This window comes from Phascolarctos cinereus, unplaced genomic scaffold (assembly GCF_003287225.1).
Source record: "Phascolarctos cinereus isolate Bilbo 61053 unplaced genomic scaffold, phaCin_HiC Scaffold_5;HRSCAF=322, whole genome shotgun sequence".
In the NCBI taxonomy this organism is placed as follows: domain Eukaryota; kingdom Metazoa; phylum Chordata; class Mammalia; order Diprotodontia; family Phascolarctidae; genus Phascolarctos; species Phascolarctos cinereus.
In genome coordinates, this window is record NW_027555958.1 from 76,839,122 (window position 1) to 76,855,508 (window position 16,387).

The following is a 16,387-nucleotide window of genomic DNA, read 5'->3' on the forward strand; positions in this document are numbered from 1 at the left end:
CTTTGGGATGGGGGCAAGGAAATCCCTGGGAATCATAGAATCAATCACTTGGTCCCTGAGTCAAATGGGACCTTGAAAATCAATTAGTGCAACCCACTGCCCCATCCATAAATCTCCTCGATGGTGTTTCTTCCCCACCCCCAAACCAAATGTCTTGCTTTTCTATTTGTATCCCCAGCATTAACAAAGAAAAGGGGAGAAGAAAGGAAATGAACATTTATTAAGTTTCTCCTATGTTAGGCACTGTATTAAACACTTCACCAATAGTGTTTCTTTTGATTCTCACAACAGTCCTATGAGGTAGGTACTATTATATTTCACACTAGAGGAAACCGAGGCCAACAGAGGTCGAGTGACTTGCCCAGGGTTATATAGCAAGTAAGTGTCTCAAGTTGGATTTGAACTCAAGTCTTCCTGACTCTAGGCCCAGAGCTGCATCCTCTTTACTACTTCTTGCTTTGTGTTTTGTAAGTGCTTAACACATGCTTTTTCATTCATTCATTTATTCAATTTCAAGGGTCCTTGAGCTTTTTGTGTTATGGACCCCTTTGGCAGCTCCGTGAATGCATAAAATAGAATGCAGAGGATTACCAAAGAAACTAATTAGATTGAAATCATTTTTTTCCCTATCCAAGTTCATGGACTCCCTGAGATCTATCCACAAGTGATCTGTGGACCCCAACTTGGGAATCTCTGATTCTAACAGTCTTCTAAGCTCTGCTCCAATGGACTCTCCCCCCCTTAGACTCCCATTAAGTCTTAGCTTGAATAACACCTCCTCCAAGAGCTCTCTACCAACCTCACATGTTGCTAGTATTTTCCTTCACACCCCTGACATTATTTTGTGCTTACTGTGCACGTATTTTTGTACAGGGTTAGGCAATAGAGTCCTGTACCTAGTGTCAGAAGACCTGAATTAGAATCCCGATGACACCATGTGCTGCCAGTGTGACTTGGGCAAGTCACTTTAATCTCTCTGGGCCTCAGTTGCTTCATTTGTAAAGTCAGGGGGTTGGACTGGATGGCCTTTAGCTCTACATTATGATCCTTTGTGGGTTTTGTCCAGTAGAATGGAGGCTTCTTTTTACATTTTTGTCCTTATATGTCCCTGGAGCCGAGCCAAGTGCCTGGTACACCAAGGTGGATTAATGAATGCTTGTTGAATGAATGAATGAATAAATGGAGAACTGAGCCTCTCTTTAAAACCTCCTCCTCCTCCTGCCTATTTACCTGATCGTCATCCTCTCAAACCCTCAAAAGGAACAGGCGGTTCTCCCAAGTTGAAGAGACTGCCAGAGTTTCTGGAGGGTTAATCTTCAGAACGAATATTCTGAGGTCCCTTCCATGTTGACACAAATTCACAGAAGGCCCTAAGGAGGAGAGATAAGGGCATTTGTTCTGCCATGAAGCTTTAGATAGCCGTTCACCCTTCCCACTGATCAAGGACACCTGGCCAAGGTAGGGTTGTAGAATTAAGGACCACTTCCCCCCACCCTTTTTCTTTTTGGTATCTGGGAACAGAGGCAGAGAAACAAACTTCAGGGATGAGGCCTTAAGCAGGCTCTGTGGACCAAGGAAATGATTCCCAACCTGAAATGTGAGAAGCCTGGCCTTTCCCCTCCCCTCCCCCACAAAAAACGGGCCTTTTTAGTATTCGCTCCATAGTGGTAGGCTTGGGCCTGGGTTAGCCCTCCCCAGGAAGACCCTTTAAACATCCGTGTAGTGATTTGTTCTCTCTTAGGTCTTACCTAGGTTTTGTGGGCTTCGGTGATTTTTAAAAAAATTACTTTAAACACAAAGCATTCCGACAGCTTGGTGTTTTTCTGTGCAGCTTCTCCTATTTTTTTTTAGATAGTCAATAAACATTTATTAAGAGTTAACAATGTTCCAAGCCCAGGGGATATAAATGAAGGCAAAAACCAGTTCCTGAGCTCAAGGAGCTTACATTCTGTTAGGGTAGAAGGAATGAATTTTAAAAAGAAAGAGAGTGAAAAGGTAGGGTTCCTTCAGCTATGGGAATCCTTTATTCAAAGGGACAGTCTTGGGAATTGATGGAGAAGCCCCTGTTTGTTTTAGGCAGAAAGCCAGTCTCTGGAGCATCCTTGTAAACAGGTTGTCTGTCCTTCACATCTTATCACATCACAACTTCACCTCATCATGAAAATTCTTTTCAGAAGAAGCACATCCTTCTTCAGAAGGTAAATAGCAGAGAAGGACACACAGAAGGACTTGCCTAAATACCCCTCCCCCAGGCACCCCATCCCCCCCACTGCATTGTGGTGGGATCACAGCAGGGGGCTGCTCAGGGACAACTGGAATCAGAGATGTAGGACTGGAGGGAGCTTTAGAAATCATCTAATCCCACCCCCCTCCGTTTACTAGATGAGGGAAGTAAGGCAATCATTTCAGTTCCCTCAGAGGAGAAAGTACTTGCCCAAGGTCACAAAGATAGCAAATGGCAGAGCCAAGATTCCACCTCCAAAGGGTACCCTACCTATCTGCCCTCACTTTCTACCTCCTATCCACCCTCACCCTCCCAGTGTCCGGTATGTAAAAAAATGCATAGGACCCAGAGAGTAAATAATGAAACATACCTCCCCGTTCCACGTGGAGAAGCAGGGGCTATTAGGGCAGAATGTTATTTACAGATTCAGGTGAGGTAATTGTATTGCATGATGTTGTATGTACTCTCTGTGTGATGGGGGAGGGGCAGGAGGGGAGGGTTTGTTTGTTTCCAAAAGGAATGACTATGATATAAAAACAAAAGGCAAAGACAAAGCCTATCTTTAAAAATAGCAAAGGAGTCCCCCGTGTGACAGGACCCACCTATGCACCCCCCCACCTCCATCTGTCCCCCTTCCCTCACTGCCCTAATGGGGCCATGGACTGGGGAGAAGAACATTGGATATCTGAAGACCAAATAAACCTTGTCATCAAATCAAAGTTAAAAGCCCCCTCCCGACAGGCCCTTCCACTTCCTGGCACATCCCAGTGTACTGAAACTGTCTGACTTTCAATGCAGCTTGTATTACAAAGCCCTCTGGAACGCCAGTGACTCCTGGGCACGGATTGCGCAAGGGGGCACCCAGAAAGCTTGAGTGAAAACTCTAGCTGGTTTCAGTGCGTCACGGGAGGCTGCTGAGTCGGGCAGGGGAGGTGGGGGTGGGGGGGGGTGGGTTCCCGGAGGGGACCCGATGTTAAGGTGCTGACTTGGCTGTTGGTGTCTGCCTTCCTGGGCTGCTTCTCACGGGGAAAACTCCTCCGCTCTTATCTCCTCTCCTGCCCTCTAACCCTTCCCAGAGCTTATGGAGAGCGTTAACTGACTTTTGGTCCCCATAGGATGTTCAACAAGAGAAGAAAGGGCCCTGGAAAAGACTGAACCCATAACAGAAGAAATGGAAGACCCAGATCACCCAGAGGGGATATACGGTATAAACCCTAGACCAGGACCCCTTTGGCAGGCTGATGAAACCCTACGGGCCCCTTCCCACGATTGTATTTTTCACTCTCTAAAGTAAAATATATAGAATTAGAAAGGAAACAAATTGTATTGAAATACAATTTTGTGTGTGTGTATTTAAAATTCACAGACCCAAGATTAAGAATCTTTGCCCTAAATTAAAAAAAAAAAATTACAAATATATAAAATAAAAAAAGAAATAAAAATAAACAAAAAAGATAAAAAAGATAATAAAAAGAGTAGAAAAAAATAATTTAAAAAAATCTTTGCCTTATGTAGACCAACAGTAAAACCCAAGCAAAAGAGAGGGGAAATCTCTGAGAAGTCACCAGAGTGATAAGTCTATTTGGCTGAAAGGAATCCCAGGGAAAATAATGGTTTTCATTGACAAAATTAAAGCTGAACCCTTTGGAAGGGACCAGTCACACATGTGCAAAAAAGTATGGGGCAGGGGGAGAAGGACAGGGGACGCCCAGACATGAGCACATATTTCCTGGAGAAAGCCTATCCCAAAGTGGGTAATGTGTTTATGCCCTTGTTAAGTGAATCCCAAGTGAGTTATACAAATACACTGACTTCACTTCCGAGGATTTAGCAAGAACAATTGCTTTGGGTCACTAGGCCCTGAGACGGATATGAGCTATGAGGAAAGGCAGAAAATATAGCCAATGCCCTGTGACTTTATGTGCAGGGGGGAAGCCAGCTCCAGAGAGCCTTCCCCTACTTCAGCTGTGGTCCAGAAAATCTGAGAGCCCCATCGCTCTGGTCTGAGTTACCTAATGATTCCTAACTGGTTGGCCCAGGTTCAGAGTTGTCATTTCCCAAACCCAAATTCTCATCTTTCCTGCCAGGAGGACATTTTGACTTTCTTTGAGGTGGGCGACAAAGCCAGCCTTGTAATCAGACTCCTGCCTTGGACACACACTAGTTGTGTGAATATGGGGAAATCCCTTAAACTCTGCATGCCTCTGACAACTCCAGGCCAGGGCCTAGATTTAGAGCTGGAAGGCGTCTGAGAGGCCATCTAGCCCATTTTACAGGCAAATGTTTAACAACCAGCTCTCCAGAGAAAAGATGTACTCACGACCTAACTTTTAAGTTCAACCTGCATTAACAGTTTCTCCGTCATGTTCTGAAGTCTATGTGGTCAACAAAATAGAAATTAAGCCCTGAGTACTTGCCAGTTTCAGAAGTATGAAGGCCCACACTGAAATTTGACAATCAGCTCTCTAGAGCCAGTAGAAGCTGCTTCTGGCACACTGCTGCCTCTGGAGCCTTGGTCTGGTAGGGAGAAGAGTGAGCCTAGGTTAGGAGACAGCTCTTATTCAGCTAGAAAGCAGGGCCCATGTGGCTTGGTCATCAAGGGATCTCAACTATAGACACCGTGCTGGGGGACAGGCAACACCTAGCATCCCTCCATTTATCTGTCAACCTCTTTTTTCTCTAAGATACCTTCTTTGAGAGAGAGCTGCCTGGGCTAGTCCCCGGAGTGTGTGTGCAGAATCTGGTAAAGGTCTTTGACTACCACAGCAAGCCAGCAGTGGACCGCCTGAACATCACTTTCTATGAGAACCAGATCACTGCCTTCCTTGGGCACAATGGTGCTGGGAAAACCACCACCATGTGAGTACTTGGGGAGCCATTTATAAGAGCCTCAGGCTTCACCTTGGGATGGGGGTGGGGGAATGCACTCCTTTCCCAGTGATGCATCTTGGGATCCAAGACTTCCTTCAGGGCTTATCTTAAGTGCTATGAGATCTCTTCAGTGGTCAGTTAGGGGGAGTTACTCGGTGCAGTGGATAGTACTGGGCCTGGAATCTGCAAGATCTGAATTCAAATCCAGCCCCAGACACTCACTAGCTGCATACAAATCACTTAACCTCTATCTGCCTCAGTTTCCTCATCTGTAAAATGGGGTACCTCAGAGTTGTTGTGAGGATCAAATGAGATAATAAAGTGCTTAGCGCAGTGCCTGGCACAGAGTAGGTGCTTAATAATAAGTGTTTGTTCCCTTCCCCTCTGATTATGTTTTATTTTGGGGGGGAGGGGAAGGAAATGAACCTGAGGTTCTATTGGTATAGAGAACTCCCAGTGAGGAAACCCCCTTCTACCAATGCAAGTTGGTACCTGCTCTTCCACTTCTAATCTTAGAGAGATTCTACAGGGAATGAGAAGTTAACGCACTTGCCTCGGTGTAGATAGCTGTTACACATCTGAAGCAAGCCTTGCTCACAGCTCCTCCCGATATAGAGACCAGCTCTCTCTCCCCCACACCATGACACCCCTCTTGGTTTTCCTTCCTCAGAACACCTCATGTTATCTAGAAAGTGTCCTGTCTCCCCAACAGACTATAAGCTTTTTGGGGGCAGGAACTTTCATTTCGTACCCCTAAGAATGTCTAGCACATATCGAGTGCTTAATTAATAGGGCTGCAGATTTAGAGCTAGAAGTGACCTCTGTATGATCCAACTCCTCCTTTTACAAATGAGGAAACTGAGGCCAGGGAGATGAAGCAACTTGCCCAAGAAGATGCAGGAGTTCTATCAGAGGTGGGATTTGAACCCAGGTCCTTCACTCCAGAGCCAGTTTTCTTTCTAGTGTATGGCACTGCCTCTTTTGACATAATCCTGCGTACATTGATATAGTACTCACTATGTGCTGTAGTCTCTGTGCTAAGTGCTTTACAATCATTTTTGTGGTTCAGTTGTGTCTGATTTTTCGTGGCCCCATTTGGGGTTTTCTTGGCAAAGTCACTGGAGTGGTTTACCATTTCTTTCTCTGGCTCATTTTACAAATAAGGAAACTGAGGCAAACAGGGTTAAGTGACTTGCCCAGGGTCACATGGCTAGGAAGTATACAAGGCCAGATTTGAACTTATAAAAATGTCTTCCTGACTCCAAGGCTGGCACTCTGTCACTGAGCCACCTGTCTGCCTCATCATTACCCCCATTTGATCTTCATACTCTTTGTAAAGTAATAGGACCTCTTCCTCTCTTTCTAGTCTTAGCCCTTCCTTATTCTTCTCCTCATCCTCTGTGTTTCAACAGCGCTGGCCTCCTAGCATTTCCCTACTCTCTGAGTCTTGGAGCTGTCCCTCATACCTACAGTGCTCCACCTCCTCACCTCCACTACCTAGTCTCCCCAGTACCCTGTAAGCCTCAGGTCAGATCCTCCCTTCTGCAGGATGTCTTTTCTGGTCCCCTCTGGCTGCCTGTCCCTTCCCCTCTAGGGTGTCTTCCATCGACTCTCTCTATCTCTTGTATCTCATCTCCCCCACTGGAATGTGAGCTGGGATGGGGTGGGGTGGTGGTGGTGCTATGTAAATCCCTTTACCTTTCTTTGAATCTTCAAAGGCTTAGCTCAGTGCCTCCTTCATAAGAAATTATTCTCTCCATTTGTTTCTTGGTCATGAATGAGAGTGAATTGCATTCTTCCTCCTCAATAATGTAGGCTCCCTTCTGAGTTGTAGTAGCAAGAAGGAAAGTTATCCAATCTGAAATCTTGTGAGATATCTTTTACACGTGCAACTCCCAAAGCTCTAACAGCGTGGCATTGCCAAGAGAGAGATGACCTAGCCTTTGGCCTTAGTTAGGAAGACTTGGGTTCAAATGTTGCCTCTGACACTTGGGCGAGTCACTTAGCCAGAAAGCCCTCTAAGACTCTAAGCTGCAGAAGGCGAGATGTTTCCTTACTGAAAGTCATTGAAAACCCAGGTCAGGACTAAAATAAAATGTGAAAGGCAGGATGTCGGTAATGGAGGGAGCTCCCACAGTAAAGTCTACAGATTGGAGTTCCGATTCCAGCTCTGCTACTTTTTCTTAGCTATGTGACCTTGGAACAATCAAGTAACTTCTCAAAATCTCAGTTGCCTCACCTGTAAAATGGGGGTGATAATACAATTACCTCACAGCATTGTCATGAGGAAAGAGCATTGCATAGTGCTATATGGATGGAAGCCATTGTCACTGCTACCAGCCTTAAAGGAGTGAGCTGCGTATAGCCTATGAGAATCAAATAGGCTGATGTCTCTAGAGTGCTTTGTTACTATATATTTGCAAATGTGACATTGCTGTGATTCTTGGTAATGAAAAGCAATGTGAATAAAATGTTGGACTCAGAGCCCAGAAGACCTGGGTTCAAGTCCTACTTATTAGATGTATCAACCTGGGCAATCAATGTACCCTCTTTGAGCCTCAGTTTTGTCATCTGCAAAATGGGAACAATAATAGCTATAGCACCTGTCTATTGGTTTATATATCTAGTAAACAGGACGTGAACCCAGGTCTCTGAGTCTAATACTCATTCACCATATCACACTGCTTTTCATTATCAAGAATAATAGCAATTTCACATTTGAATAACTATATGTAAAGTGCTTTGCCAACATTAAGTCATTATATAAATGTAGGTTATTATTATGGTCAGATGATAGATAAATCATTATATGGCCTCGCCTTTGTATAATGTGTTTTTTTAAAATTACTTTTCGGTACACTTCTGCCTTGGTTTAGGTATGTTCTTATAGCAAACTGTCAGATGTGAGGTTAGCAGTGGAAAAATTTATAAAGCAGAACCATTCCTAGAGGATGGTGGGAGGGGAGATGGGGAAGGCCAGAAAAAGCTTCTAGCCATCTCCCTGGACTTTCCTGAGGGTTCTCAAACAGGGAGATCAGATATCGGGCTCCTACAAGACATCTCCAGGGAGCAGCAGATATCTCTGCTGGCCCAGTGAACCCAAGAGTAGTGTAGCCTTTGGGGCTTTTGGTTTCTGGCAGAAGATAAGGAAGGAGAAGCAAATGTACACACCCAGCGTTGGAATGTTCCAGGGAAGGGAATGGAATGTCAAGTCCAAGACCTTGTCTTTGCTTCTCTTGCCCTCTAGTGGTCCTCAATAGACTCTTCGTTTGTATGCAGTGGTGAGGTTGGGCAGGCAGAACTGAATCCTGGAACCTTAGATTTAGAAAGGACTCAGGAAAAGTTGTCAAGAGAGGCAATCCAGAATCAGCACCTACTATGTGCCATACATAAAGCACTGACGAGACAAAGAAAAAGAAAAAATATGCCCTGCCCTCAAGGAGTTTCTATTCTATTGAAGTAGAAAACATGTACATATGTAAGTGCATATGAGATCATTACTGAGCAGATGGAATATATTTCTACACTCCTGCTGAATCTGCACTTGAGCTCTGAATCTTGAAGGAGTCCAGGGATTCTAAGAGTTGGAGGTGGGAGGGAAAGCATTCCAGGCATGGAAGACAGCCAGTGTAAAAGGCTGGACAGGAGATGGGAGGAACAGCCAGTAGACCCATGGACTGACCCATGGAATGGGTGGAGAGGAGTCATGGCTTAACTGGAAAGATAGGAAGGGACTAGAATGGTGAAGTACTTTAAATGCCAAACAGAGGATTTGAGCCCAGAGGTAATAGGGAGGCTTTGGCATTCATTGAATGGGGGTAGGGGGTGCCAGGTCACATCTGTGCAAGAGCTGGAGGGGACCTGGAAGCCAGTTCAACCTGCTTACTTTTGTATTGAATAAACTGAGGCCTAGAACTGTGAGGAAGGGGCAGAGCTGGGATTTGTAACCAGAGCCTTAGACTTCAAATTCAATGTTCTTTTCATTAAAGCCATGCTGCCTGAAGCACAAATCTTTTTTTTTAGTAACTTCTCCAAAAATTAATCCAGAGGCAGCATGATATTGTGAGTAGAGGATGTCTGGAGTCAAGAAGACTTGAAAGTCCTGCCTCTAACACATATTAGGTACTCTATTTAACTTCATAGCACCCCAAGCACCTCACTAAGATTATAAATTATAAATGAGCTGCCAACTTGCATGCTGGAGGGAGTTTCCCACAGCTGGAGTTCCCCAACTTGATGCAATCACAGATCTAGACAAACAAATAATCATGCAAGCCACTGCTTGAACATTTCCCAGAGACGGGGGACTCACTACCCCATAAAGCAACAACTTCTTCAGTTCTCCAGCTTCTCCATCACTGCTTTGTTCCTATCATATTTCCCTTTTCATTAATTAGAGCTCCTCCCTCATCTTCCAAAAGCAAGCTATCCAGAAAGGCTGAGGGCACAAGATATATTTCCCAATGAGCCTTGTTGATCTGTGAGTCCTAACACAAAGAGGGTCCTAGGATCATAGATTAGGGCTAGAAGGGGACCTAAGAAGACATTTAGTTCAACCCCCTAATTTTGCAGGTGAGGCTAAAGTGACTTGCCCAACATTATACAGGTTATATATGCCCAGGATTAAGATCTGAACTCTGTCCTTGGACCAGAATCCATTGTTCTTTTCCCTGCATCTCAATGACTGCATTTGTTGCTTTACATAGATGGTGATGAATAATCCTCCTGGCACTATAGATTTAGAGACAGAGAGGCCTTAAAGCCTATTGAGTCCAATCCCTTCATTTTTACAGATGAGGAAACTGAGGCACAGAGGGGTTAAGTGATTTGCTCAAGGTCACACAGCTAGTAAGTGTCACAGTGAGAATTTGGACCTCTGTCTTCCTGACTCTAAGCCCAGTACCCAATGGAGAGAGATGGGTGTGATTATCTGAGCTAGGAGCTACGTGAGCACAACGGTTTACATCTGTCTGTGACTGTTAATAGCCTCCTTTAATGACTCTTTGGGTTCAAGCTAGAGCAAAGGGAAGATTTCTCCCTGGCATGGGCTGAATGGTGTTATCATTCCAGCATGTTGGTGTACTTGTCCAAAGAACATAGCACCTTGTTTTCTCCAGGTCCATCCTGACCGGACTGCTCCCTGCTACTTCTGGCACCGTGCTGATTCGGGGCAAGGACATTGAGACCAGCATGGACTCCATCCGGCAAAATCTTGGCATGTGCCCCCAGCACAACATACTATTCCACCAGTAAGTACAACCTGCATGAAGATTGCCCACTCTCTGGGGCCCATCTTCTGGATCTCACCTCCGGTTTGTCCGAATGGCTTTCCCACATTTCCATCTCTCCTTCCCCGGTTACCATTAAAACTATTACTCCAAGATGTTTAGCCTTAAGGTTCTGGCTGTCCTTAGGGAGTATCTTCCTTCTATAGCAGTCTGATTGAACTCTACATCATTCACTTGAATTATTTATCTAATTGAGAATTAAATTGAGGTGAAGATGTTTTCCTTCTTCTAAGGGGTGGCCTATGAGGTGCATCTCCCTAGGCACCAGGGCTCCGAGGCCCTTTCTCTGTTCTATCCCCATAGTCTCACAGTGGCCGAACACATCCTGCTTTATGCACAGCTGAAGGGGAAGTCTAGGAAGGAGGCAGAGCTGGAGATGGAAACCATGTTGGAAGACACAGGCCTTCACCACAAAAGGAACGAAGAGGCCCAGAACCTGTCAGGTGCTGAGCTTGCTGGGAGGCTGTTCCCAGGCTAGGTTTCTGGCAGCCTGGATTTTAAGCTGGAGGGGAGGGAGGGGAGGGGAGGGGGGATGAGAGCAGGGAAGGGGAGGGGAGTGTATTAAAGGGATGCAGTTGTTATAGTGTGGCTGATGATCCTCACAAGGGGTTAGGGCTTGAAATTGATGAGCCAACAAGAAATGATTGGAAAGTTCTTTAAAAATTTCCTGATCTTTGGGAAGCATTCTGGGAGTAGCTTGCCTCTCTATCAGTTCTCATATGGGATGAGCAATGGAAAAAGATCAAGCAGCCAGGTACATTCATCCATCCATTCAACAAGCATTTATCAAGTTCCTACTTTGTGGCAAGTTATGTTTTATTTATTTGTTTTTTGCATCAAACTTGTGATTTTAATGCTTTAAGGAACTCCCAAGGAGGCAGCTCCTTATATCAAAGCAGTTTAACTCCCGAGAAATTTAGTCTTAGAGATTTGCCTGGGGCCACCAAGAGGTTGATGACTTAACCTCAGTCACATGGCCAGTATGTGTGAGGTAACACTTGAACCCATGCCTTTCTGATCTTGAGGATGGTATGAAAACTACTTCTCTGCCACGTTTTATTGGCTCTAATATTTATAAAAGTTTGGGCTAAAATATGAAGGTGGAAATGGTGTGTATTGGCTACTGCAAGGGTGGCATCTCCAGATGATTTGCTTCCAGAAGGCCTTCTGTATTGAGGTGAGCCTCTTGAGACCTAGCTCTTGGAGCCAATTCTAAATGTCAAGAGAAGAGAAGGGGGGGCAGGTAGATGGAGTAGTGGATAGAGCTCCAGCCCTGAAGTCAGGAGGACCTGAGTTCAAATCCAGCCTCAGACCAAACACTTGACACTTACTAGCTGTGTGACCCTGGGCAAGTCACTTAACCTCAATTGCCTAAAACAAAACAAAACAAAAAAGAGAGAGAGAGAGAAAAGAGGAGGAAGAGACTTGTTTTCCTTAAGTTGGCCTCCCTCAATATGAAGGTCCTGGTTATCCCCTTGTTTTCTCTTTCCTGCCCTCCTTCACAAACATTGTGATGTGAATACCCTTTGTGTCTGTAGGGGGCATGCAGAGGAAGCTGTCAGTTGCCATTGCCTTCGTGGGAGATGCCAAAGTGATAGTTTTGGATGAACCCACCTCTGGGGTGGATCCCTATTCTAGGCGCTCCATCTGGGATCTGCTCTTGAAGTATCGCTCAGGTAATGGACCTCAGCCAGAGGGCTAGGGCTGCCGTTCTCTGCATGCCCTAGACAATAACTGAAACACAGACTGGAGCCCAGGTTCACAAATGGGGTTTCCTAATAGGTAGTTGGCCAGAGAACAGGAGGAATTCTATTGAAATTTGGATTTACCTGTTACTTAGGTGGATCCAAGCTCCCACCAAAAATTTGGGGAAACTAAAGCATCCAAATACTTATTGGGAACTATTGACATAACCCTAGCATATCCTAGAGAAGTAGGATTAATTTATTGTAGGTCAGAGCCATCTGAAGCATTGGGTGAAGCAATGAGCTAATGTCCCTAATGTCCTCACTGGTTAAAGTGGACATTGACCCCAGCAAAAACAAATAAGCAAACAACCCAAAAGACAAAACACAGAAAGTGCCAGAATTATTAGGCTGGTGCCTTAATAAACAGGTCCAGGAGCCATGTGCTGAGTGTAGACATTCATTGCCATAGATTAGGATGGGAATTCCTCAAACTTGAAGTGTTTCCTTCCCACTATTTTTGAATTACCTTATACTACCTTCTGACGATGAAAAAAATACATAATGAAGGTCAGAGCTAGAATTGTAACTCAGAGCACTTGGCTCTTTGCCACAGAGTGGGTTTATTTAGAGGGTGCTGATCTTGGGGGTACTTCCTCCATCATTCACTTTGCCTCCCTATCAACACGAGCTACCATATCCCTGGTGTATAGGACCCCGGGTGAGGCTACACCATAAATCTCCTTCTCTCTTCCACTTGTCCCAAGTGTAGAAATTGCTAAGTCATTGCTTTGGTGAAAGCTCCTGTTAAAATTGAACAATGAATGTCCACTAATAAGAAGACATGTACAGAGATTTCCCAACATCTAACCACTGCGTAAGCTTTCCACGTGCTATTCACTGGTGGTTTAACAGCCTAGAACTCTACTTGCCTCCTCTTTGAATAGTGCCTCCATTTAGTGTACACGTACCTGCTTCCCAAAGACTTGAAGACAGGTACTTAATCAATCATCTCATAACATACCTAAAAACATACCAATGTGCAGGTGGTATGGTTGATAAGTTAATTAGGTCCGATTAATCACAGTGAATTGTGGCCTATTCTTTGGTTCCTTCAGACTGGGTACTCATAGCTCAGCCCTAGGCCTGGTCTTAGAGTTGGACATTGTTCAACAAGTTTTTCCCCAGATCAGTGCTTTGGGATGAAGCCTTCTCCTCTCAATTTGACTGCCATTTTTTTTTTCAAGCATTTAAGCTGAATGGTGCTATGCCTAGAACATATGCATGACCATTTCACATCCTTGGCCCCCAGCCTTGCTGAGAGGGCCTAGATCTGTAATTTCACTGATACAGGGAACTCCTAGGTGAGGAAACTCCCTCTACCAATGCAAGGTAGCATCTGAATGGTCTGTCTTGCTCCTCCCTCCCAGGCCGGACCATCATCATGTCCACTCATCACATGGATGAGGCTGATCTCCTAGGGGACCGGATAGCTATCATTTCCCAGGGCAGGCTGTACTGCTCAGGGACTCCTCTTTTTCTGAAGAATTGCTTCGGCACGGGTTTCTATCTAACCTTGGTGCGCAAGATGAAAAACATCCAGAGTCACGGGAAAGGCTGTGAGGTATGTTTCTGTCTGGCTTCCTCACTGCCTGGAGAGACTGCAGCAGCCCATCAGGTCAGCGATTAGGGCAGGACAAGATAAGAGAAGGAACGCCTGGGCTGTTGTCTCTAAAACTGCTGAAAGAGGCTTGTTTGCATTCCTGGGCTGACTCTTGTGCTGAGACAGGCTGCCATTATTTGGACTTGTACTCTTTGTCCTTTTGGAAAGTTTTCAGAAGATAGTGATAAACTGACATTCCCAAATCTCCCAAAGGGAATGGAATCAATGCAAAATAAATAACTGCCTATGGCACAGTGGGAAGCATGTTGAACTAGGAACCCAGGAGCCCACATTCTTGCTTTAGCTCTACCAATAGTTGGCTTTGTGACTTCAGCCAAGTAATTTTCCTTCTCTTGGGCCTCAGTTTCCTCATCTGTAAAATAAGGAGGTTGCACTAGATGGTCTAGGAAGTTCCTTCCAGTTGTAATGTTCAAGGACTTAAAAAAAATGTATAAGGAATCAGTGTAAGGAATTCCTGCTGTGGAAATTCCCTCCTAAGGCTTACAACAGCTCTACTGTTACTTAACAGTCTTAGGGAGTTGCCTGGGGTGTTGAGACATTAAGTGATTCACCCCAAATCCCCTGAGGGTCTTCCCTTCCCAGATTGATTTTGTGGGGTTTTTGTTGTTTTTGTTTTTGTCTAGGTAAAAGAGGCTATTCTTCCCCTCATTTCTTACCTAATCTTGATCACTGAATAGTGTTGCCTTAGTCAAACTGAGACCTGGGAAAGACCTTAGCTTAAAAAAAGCCAAGGTCTCCCACTGTATCTGGGCCAACTGCAGTTGTACTGATCTATATCTTGCCACTGGATCCAGAGGGCTCAGGAGGAGAGACTGAGGCTGCTGACTTTGCACAGGCCTCCCTCACTTAAATCCAATTCACTTGTAAGTCATGACATCACCTTCCTGATGTTATGGTCCTCTTCAAGAGCAAGGACAAACAATGGAGGATCCCCCCAAGATCATACAACTAGCTTGTTGGTTTTTTTTAAGCAATCAATTAATAAGCATTTATTAAGGACCTACTATACATCAAGTGCTAGGTGCTGGATACACAAAGAAAATTATTAATAATAATAATAACTAGTATTTACATAGCATTTTTAGGGTTTGCAAATACTTTGTTTTAACAAATTAAATGAATTAGCAAATGTTAAATCATTTGAAACAGACCCTGTCTTCAAGGAGCTGTCAAGAGAGAAAACATGTGTCCTATCTATTATATGCATACTATATAATATGTATGGAGATTATATGTGTGTATACACTCTACAAAATAAATGCAAAGTAATGTGAGGGAATAAGTCACTGGCAGCTGGGGTGATCAGAAATGACTTCATGTAGAAGGTGATGCCTGAGCTGAGTCTTGAAGCAAGTAAGGGATTCTATGAGATAGAGGTGAGGAAGGAATGCATTTATCTGAGCATAGGAAATAGCCTCTAGAATTCCTGAGGGTAAAGGGATTTGTGAGTAGAGCAAAGTGTAATGCTAACTGTAGGGCCAAGATCAGGAAAGAAGAGTGAGGCCCAGGCAGGGATGATGGCCTGGGAGAATCAATAATGAGGAAGGGTGGGACTGGGGGTCCTGGTGAGGATGAAGAATAGGGTTAGGAGTAAAACATAGGCTGAGGCGTAGGAAGAGAGGATGATAAGGGCTTTTTCCGTTCCTCTCCTGCTCTATTCCTCCTTTGCCCAGTAACAGCTTCCTCAGTGACATTCTCAGCAATAGCACGATACTGATGAGGAGAGATTTATTGGTTCACCACTCCTAGCTATGGCAAAATAGGGATTGGAATGGTAATCAAGGGGAGCACATGCCTACTGGACATGACTACTGAAATGATTGACATTTTCTCATTCCCTTTCATTCAACTGTTGTAGGAGGCCTGCAGCTGTACACCCAAAGGTCCGTCCATCAGCTGCCCAAAGGTTGAAGAGATAACAGCGGAACAAGTATTGGATGGTAAGCAATGAAAATGTTGGCATGCTGTACCTTGGGTTGGTGTCCTTCTGTCTATTTCCATTTCTCATCCCTGCCTTGTGTGTCCTGCTCTGCAGAACTTTAATGACAGGAAGGAAATATGCCCCCTGTACCTCTCAGATCTAGCCAAGGCAATGTGTTTTCTCCCTCTCCTCCCAAATTAAAAGGCCCTGAGGTCTAAAAATGACATCTAAGGCCCTGAGGGGTAGGATCAAAGCTTTAGAGCCAGAAAGGAACTTGGAAGCCACTGAGCCCAACTCCCTCATTTTACAAATGAGAAAACTGAAGCTCAGTCAAGTGATTTGCCCTCAGTCATTAAGCTAGTATCTGAGTGGGGATTCAAACTCATGTCTCTCCCGACTCTAAGTTCAGTGCCCTATCCACTATGTCACTCTGCCCAGGTCTTCGTGCCTGATTTAGTTTCTCAAAAGTCAGTTCTGAGAATATCCTTGGAATACCCACTTTGCCTGCTGCCCTTCATAGAGAAGGAGACATTTGCCTTTTGCCAAGAAAGAAAACAAAGGAAGTTCCTAGTTAGTGCAGACTTTTTCCCCCTGATGTTTAAAGAACATACTTTTTGAAATCTAGATTTTCAAGGAAAAAAGGGAAATGTAAATGATGAGTTTTGCTCAAATACTTGTAGAAAATATCTAGAATCTATTTAGGGGTATATGCTA

At 44.6% G+C, this 16,387-nt stretch overlaps 1 protein-coding gene across 1 annotated transcript in view; it reads left to right on the forward strand.

Moving 5' to 3' along the window:
* The window catches only part of LOC110197949 (retinal-specific phospholipid-transporting ATPase ABCA4), a 135,265-nt gene that overhangs the window by 59,449 nt on the left and 59,429 nt on the right, over positions 1 to 16,387 (forward strand). The window contains 7 exon segments of the mRNA XM_078155530.1: positions 3,340 to 3,429; positions 4,909 to 5,083; positions 10,213 to 10,344; positions 10,687 to 10,826; positions 11,922 to 12,059; positions 13,499 to 13,692; positions 15,611 to 15,692. Of these exon segments, the coding sequence (XP_078011656.1) occupies positions 3,340 to 3,429; positions 4,909 to 5,083; positions 10,213 to 10,344; positions 10,687 to 10,826; positions 11,922 to 12,059; positions 13,499 to 13,692; positions 15,611 to 15,692 (951 nt within the window).